The sequence below is a fragment of the Rana temporaria genome, chromosome 11, assembly GCF_905171775.1.
Source record: "Rana temporaria chromosome 11, aRanTem1.1, whole genome shotgun sequence".
Taxonomy (NCBI): Eukaryota; Metazoa; Chordata; class Amphibia; order Anura; family Ranidae; genus Rana; species Rana temporaria.
In genome coordinates, this window is record NC_053499.1 from 18,438,574 (window position 1) to 18,446,357 (window position 7,784).

At 39.6% G+C, this 7,784-nt stretch overlaps 1 protein-coding gene across 1 annotated transcript in view; it reads right to left on the reverse strand.

Moving 5' to 3' along the window:
- The window catches only part of PDHX (pyruvate dehydrogenase complex component X), a 141,330-nt gene extending 136,513 nt beyond the window's left edge, over window positions 1-4,817 (reverse strand). Inside the window, exon 1 of the mRNA XM_040328088.1 lies at window positions 4,662-4,817. Coding sequence (XP_040184022.1) covers window positions 4,662-4,779 — 118 coding nt within the window. The 5' untranslated portion in view covers window positions 4,780-4,817. The remainder of the gene's footprint in view (window positions 1-4,661) is intronic.
- Between the last annotated feature and the right edge of the window lie 2,967 nt (window positions 4,818-7,784).

A 7,784-nucleotide genomic window follows, 5' to 3' on the forward strand; every position in this document is an offset into this window, starting at 1 on the left:
CACGCATGCTCCGAACCAATGCTAACCATCAAACAACATTAGCAGAAGTTGCCCAAAGGGTGGCGCTAAAGAGCAGAAAAACCACATAGTCGTGAATGTTGGCTGAAAATGTTGGGCCGTGTGTATGCAGAACAAGTTTACGGCCAACGCCCTTTGGACCAAAATCCACGGTTTGGTCTGACGGATATCGGATCGTGTGTACGAGGCTCTAGGCTGCATTCACACCTAGGCGACAAGTAACGCCGCGTATTCGTTTAACTTTTTTTTTTTAAACAAATCATTTCCATTGCTGTCTATGGCCGAATGCCAATGCCGCCTGAAAAAAAGGGTCCGGGACTTGTTTTCAGGCAGCAGTTGTACGGCGTTTGGCGTGAGATGTGAACCATCTCATAGACGGCAATGGAAATTCGCCCCTCCAGCGTATCGAGTGTCGGGCGTTTTGTCGCCAAGGTGTGAATGGAGCCTTAGAGGCCCCTCTCTTCTCTTAGGCTGCTTTCACATTGAGGCGTGCAGCCGCGGTGACGGTATAGCCGCGCTATTTGTAGCGCGGCTATACCGTTGTATTTACCGCGATATTCGGGGGGCTAGCGGTGAGGTTTTAACCCCCGCTAGCGGTCGAAAAAGGGATAATACCGCCCGCGTTGCGGCAGTATTACCGCGGTATTACAGCGGTATTACCACGCTTTCCCATTGATTTCAATGGGAAGGCGCGGTATAGGAGCGGTGAACACAACGCTCCTATACCGCGGTAAAGGTGCGGCTAGCAGGACTTTTGGAGCGCTCCTGCTAGCGCACCGCTTCAATGTGAAAGCCTTCGGGCTTTCACATTGAACACTACAGGGCAGGTTTTTTCATGCGGTATAGCAGTGCGATTTTAAGCGCTGTACCGCATGAAAAACGCCTCAATGTGAAAGGGGCCTTATACAAGTAGCGTGATGTCACAACGGAGTATATCAAGACATTGCTTGTATATCAAGACATCGCTTGCATATCAAGTCAAAATTTATTAACAGATTTTGCTTGTCTTGCAAAACGCTCTCAAACCAAGGTCTTACTGTACTTTATAATACATGTTAGTAGAGTATAGAGCTGCGCGATTCTGGCTAAAATGAGAATCACAATGTTTTTGCTTAGAAGATAGATCACGATTCTCGCGGAGTAATATCTTTCACATTAAAACAAAAAATAAATAAAAATATTTTTTTTTTATTCATTGAGGAGTTTTTTCCCCCAAAAAATTGCATTTGAAAGACCGCTGTGCAAATGCAGTGTGACATAAAATATTGCAGCAATTGCCATTTTATTCCCTAGAACAGTGGTTCTCAACCTGGGGGTCGGGACCCCCTTGGGGGTCAAATGAGGATTTGCCAGGGGTCACCAAAACCTGGGCTGTACCTGAAGCCCGCGACCGCCCACTCAGCCTCTTCACAGCCGCCCCCATTCAGTTCACGGCATTGCTGGGGGGCAGGGACTAGAGGTCAGCTGACTGGTGAGGAATGTAAAGTGGGAGGGGTTGGAGGAGACCCTATCTGCTGATTTCAGCATAGGTGTCACTTCTACGAAAAACCACAAAATCGGAGACGCAGTGAGTAACACTACCTGTGATTAGAGTTGCCTTAAAAAGTCCCCACTGCAGTTCTCAGATCAGCAGATGACCTTGATCAAGAGCACCTAAGTTGGCTGATCAGAACTCCCCAACAGCACTGCCACTGATCCCAACTCCACGTCAGCACTGCCACAGATCCCAACTCCACGCCAGCACTGCCACTGATCCCATACTGCCCACCAGGGAGTAAGAGAAGGAATAAAAATAGAGAATACATGGAAGGGAGAGGAAAAGAGGGGGAGGACCAAAAAAAAAAGGGAGAGAAAGAATAAGAGAAAGAACAAGAAACATGGCTAGAGAGGGATGGGGATAACAAACAAGAAATTAGGATATAGAGAGATAAAAGGGAAAGAGAAAGAGTGGTACATCCTAAAATGTACTATAAGATGTTTTAATATTGTACGAGTGGAAGGGACTCAGGGAGCGCTAAATGTCCGTGGGTTAGGGGCGCAAATTACTTGTGCCGACAACCCACAATAGGAAAATAATTTTACCGTTAGGGGTCCCCACAACTTGGGAAATTTTATCAAGGGGTCACGGCACTAGAAAGGTTGAGAACCACTGCCCTAGAATATATATAATGTTTGGGGGTTCCAAGTAATTTTCTAGCAAAAAATACTGTTTTTAACTTAAACAAGTATCAGAAAAAGATTTGGACTTTAAGTAGTTAAACTTCCTGCATCTACACACACACACAGAAGTTTGACCTAAGAAGGAAGTTAGTTACAATGTTTCCTGTTGTTACAAACTTGGTAGTTTATCCCTTTGATCTAAGAAGGAAGCATTAGTTACAATGTTTCCCCTTCAGTGTGAAAGGGGTCTACGTGTGTCCTAGGGCAGGGCTCGACAAATCCCGGGCGCCAGGTCGCCATGGCGACTAGAAATAGGGTCCTGGCGACTTGGCTTTTTTTGTGAGCTGGCACCATCTGGTGGTGGCCGTTGGTATTACAAGTTAAGCATTACAAGTTAAACAGCGATTCTAATGTCATTTTTCACTATTTTCACTGCCATCTCCTTCCCTCTAATTAGAACCCCCAAACATTATATATATTTTTTATCCTAACACCCTAGAGAATAAAATGGCGATCGTTGCAATACTTTCTGTCACGCCGTATTTGTGCAGCGGTCTTACAAGTGCACTTTTTTGGGAAAAAATTTCACTTTTTTTAATTAAAAATAAGACAACAGTAAAGTTATCCCCATTTTTTTTTAATATTATGAAAGATAATGTTACGCCGAGTAAATTCATACCCAACATGTCACGCTTCAAAATTGCGTCCGCTCGTGGAATGCCGACAAAGTTTTACCCTTTAAAATCTTCATAGGCGACGTTTAAAAAAATCTACAGGTTGCATGTTTTGAGTTACAGAGGAGGTCTAGTGCTAGAATTATTGCTCTCGCTCTACCAATCGCGGCGATACCTCACATGTGTGGTTTGAATACCGTTTACATATGCGGGCGCTGCTCACGTATGTGTTCGCTTCTGCGCGCAAGCTCGTCGGGACGGAGCGCGTTTTCTGGCTCCTAACTTTTTTAGCTGGCTCCTAGATTCCAAGCAAATTTGTCAAACCCTGTCCTAGGGAGTGATTCTAACTCTTAGGGGGCGGGGCTTACTGTGACACGTCACTGACCACTGCAACTGATGAGAGGGAACAGACGATAAGAGTCCTGTCACGAGGCAGAACAGGGAGATGCCTTGTTTACACCGACATCTCCCCGCCCAGCTGCAGGACACCGGCGGACATCGAGTCTGCAGGTACGATCACGGGGGCACGTGCGGTATATTTATGTCAATTTGCCTGTCCGTGCCATTCTGCTGACGGAAGGCTACAGGAGCCGGTCATTAAGTGGTTAAAGCGGGCTTTCAGTCATTTTTTTTTTTTTTTCAACTTTCCATTTATTAAATCTTCTGCCTTTTTGTTGTTTTAACTTTGGATAGTAAACATTTTATTTATTTATTTTCTACCAGTAAATCCCTTAGGCTGCATTCACACCTGAGCGTCGGTCATTCGGTCGTTTTTTTCCCGGCGTTTTGTCGTGCTTATTTGTGCGTTTGCATACAGCGTCGTCCGACGTTTCTGTACTTCGACGTTTTTTATTTTAGCCAATAGGAAAAGTTATGATCTTTTCATCACTTGTTGCTATGTTGGTAGATTTGTTTAATCTTCTGCCTGGGTGAAAAGTTCTATTGATTAAAAGCGACAAAACGCCCGTAGCAAACGCTCGTTGTCGCGCAAGTCGCTTGAATCGAGCTTTTCCATTACTTTCTATGGGAAATGGAAACGCTCAAATACGCCCAAACCGCCCGATACGTGCGACAAAAAAGGGTCCGGAACTTGTTTGAGCTTCAGGCGTTCGGCGTGCAGATGTGAACCATCTCCATAGGGTATAATGTTATTTTTCCCCTCCAGCGTATTGTAGCGTCGCGCTTCAGGCGACAAAACGCCTAGGTGTGAATGCAGCCTTATACAGCCCACTTCCTGTTTCTTGTCCGGTCATTAGCCAAGGCTTATGACATCATACACAGCTCTCTCTCTCTCTCTCCCCTGAGAGTTTGCCAGGGGGGGAGGGGGGTTGAGTCATAAGAGGGCCAATGAGAGCTTCAGAGCTGGAGGCGTGCCTCTGTGTGTCTGTGGGAGGCGTGCCTCTGTGTTTCAAGGCACTGTATACACAAATATACTTTATATGTACAATAAAATAAAAATCACACATTATATATATATATATATATATATATATATATACATATACACATATACACACACACATATATATATATATATATATATATATATATATATATATATATATATATATATATATATATATATATATATATATATATGTCATATATGTTAGTCTCCAACAAAGTTCTATATACTGTATTTGGCTCTATATATTTATATTGGCAGCAGGTCCCTGGTTGGGGGTGCAGATCACACAGCTCGGTGTCTCCTGTGAGGGGTTCCAGTCAAACAGGTACTTGTAGTCCCACACAAGACACGCCCACCTCCCCCCATCATATCATCACCGTGCCCCCCTCCTCCTCTCTCACCCCATCTCCACTGTGCGGTGTGAAGAATCCTCAGTCCGCCCTCCTGTGCCCGGCTCCGTACAGTCCCCACCAATGACCTGACCAGCCTCCGGTAGCCCAGTCTCAAGGAGGCCGCCATCTTTCCCCACAACCCGCAGGACCCTGACTGGGGCTGCCCCGCCTACTGCCTGAACATATTTATCCCACTACAAGGGCTGCCCGGAGTTGTGCCGCTAAAAATAGCGTCACCTCTCTCCACACATATTACCGACCGCTTTACCATCATTCACTAACACACCGAATGTGTCATAAAAATGTATTTCTCACTATGACCAATACTCAGTACGAAATATGGGGAGCAGCCTAAAGGAGAAGGAGGATAGCTTCACCTGAGGCACTACAAGTCTCAGGAGACATGAGCAAGAGCCCGCTGGGCCTTGTAGTTCAAAGAGCTGAGCGGTGCAGGTTGGCTATGGGTGACAGCGGCTGCCATTTTTTTGGAGACTGCTTATTATTGGTTTCTAATGAGGAAGTCACCGCAAAGATGGCGGCTAAAATGCAGACAATTTTCTAAAACTACAAAAAAATGTTGAATAGCATCTATGGAATGAATAGTCTATCTATCTTATTCTCTATTATCTATCTATATATCATCTATCTATCCATCATCTATTTTTTTATTATTATTATACACTATTCTTCTATCTATTATTAGTAGTAGTATACACTATCTACTGTATATATCTGTCTATAGCTATCTATCCATCATCTATTTTTTTTAATTATTAATATTGTTATACACTATCATCTATCAATCATCAATTTTTTTATTATTATTATACACTATCTACTTATCTATATCTATCATCTATCCATCATCTGTTTATTATTATTACTATTATTATGCACTATTTATCTATCTATCCATCATCTATTGTTTTATAATTATTATTATTATTATTATTATTATTATACTCTATGGGGCAGATCCATAAAAGGATTACGCCGGCGTATCTACTGATACGCCGGCGTAATTTTAAATTCCCCGCGTCGTATCTTTGTTTTGTATCCACAAAACAAGATACGACGGCATCTGAGCTCGATCCGACAGGCGTATGTCTTAGTACGCCGTCGGATCTAAGCTGCAATTTTATGGCGGCCGCTAGGTGGCGTTCCCGTCGAAATCTGCGTCGAGTATGCAAATTAGCTATTTACGGCGATCCACGAACTTACGCCGGCCCGGCGTATTTTTTTCCGTCGTTTGCGTTCGGCTTTTTCCGGCGTATAGTTAAAGCTGCTATATGGTGGCGTACTCAATGTTAAGTATAGCCGTCGTTCCCGCGTACAATTTTGAATTTTTTACGTCCTTTGCGTAAGTCGTTCGCGAATAGGAATTTGCGTAGAATGACGTCACCGTCGTAAGCATTGGCTTGTTCCGGTTAAATTTCGAGCATGCGCACTGGGATACCCCCAGGGACGGCGTATGCACAGTTAAAAAAAAACGTTGTTTACGTCGGGTCATGACGTATTTACATAAAACACGCCCCCATTACATCCATTTGAATTCCGCGCCCTTACGCCGCAAGAGATACACTAACCCGCCGTAACTTACGGCGCGAATTTGTTGAGGATTCAAAACAAAAACAAGTAAGTTACAGCGGCGTAGTGTATCTTAGATACGCTACACCCGGCGCACTAATGCACCGTTGTACGAGGATCTACCCCTATCTATCTATCTACCCATCATCAGTTTTTTTATTATTATACACTATCTATCTATCTATCTATCTATCTATCTATCTATCTATATCAATCATCTAATTATTATTATTATTATTATTATTATTATTATTATTATTATACACTATCTATCTATCTATCTATCTATCTATCTATCTATCTATCATCAGTTTTTTATTATTATACACTATCTATCTATCTATCTATCTATCTATCTATCTATATCAATCATCTAATTATTATTATTATTATTATTATTATACACTATCTCTCTATCTATCTATCTATCTATCTATCTATCTATCTATCTATCTATCTATCTATCTATCCATCATCAGTTTTTTATTATTATACACTATCTATCTATCTATCTATCTATCTATCTATATCAATCATCTAATTATTATTATTATTATTATTATTATTATTATACACTATCTCTCTATCTATCTATCTATCTATCTATATCAATCATCTAATTATTATTATTATTATTATTATTATTATACACTATCTCTCTATCTATCTATCTATCTATCTATCTATCTATCTATCTATCCATCATCAGTTTTTTATTATTATACACTATCTATCTATCTATCTATCTATCTATCTATCTATCTATCTATCTATCTATCTATATCAATCATCTAATTATTATTATTATTATTATTATTATTATTATTATTATACACTATCTATCTATCTATCTATCTATCTATCTATCTATCTATCTATCTATCTATCTATCCATCATCAGTTTTTTATTATTATACACTATCTATCTATCTATCTATCTATCTATCTATCTATCTATCTATCTATCTATCTATCTATCTATCTATCTATCTATCTATCTATCTATCTATCTATATCAATCATCTAATTATTATTATTATTATTATTATTATTATTATTATTATTATACACTATCTATCTATCTATCTATCTATCTATCTATCTATCTATCTATCTATCTATATAAATCATCTAATTATTATTATTATTATACTCTATCTATCTATCTATCTATCTATCTATCTATCTATCTATCTATCTATCTATCTATCTATCTATCCATCATCAGTTTTTTATTATTATACACTATCTATCTATCTATCTATCTATCTATCTATCTATCTATCTATCTCTCTCTATCTATTATTATTATTATTATTATTATTATTATTATTATTATTATTATTATTATACACTATCTATCTATTTATCTATCCATCATCTATTTTTTATAATTATTATACACTATCTATCTATCTATCTATCTATCTATCTATCTATCTATCTATCTATCTATCTATCCATCATCAGTTTTTTATTATTATACACTATCTATCTATTTATCTATCTATCTATCTATCTATCTATCTATCTATCTATCTATCT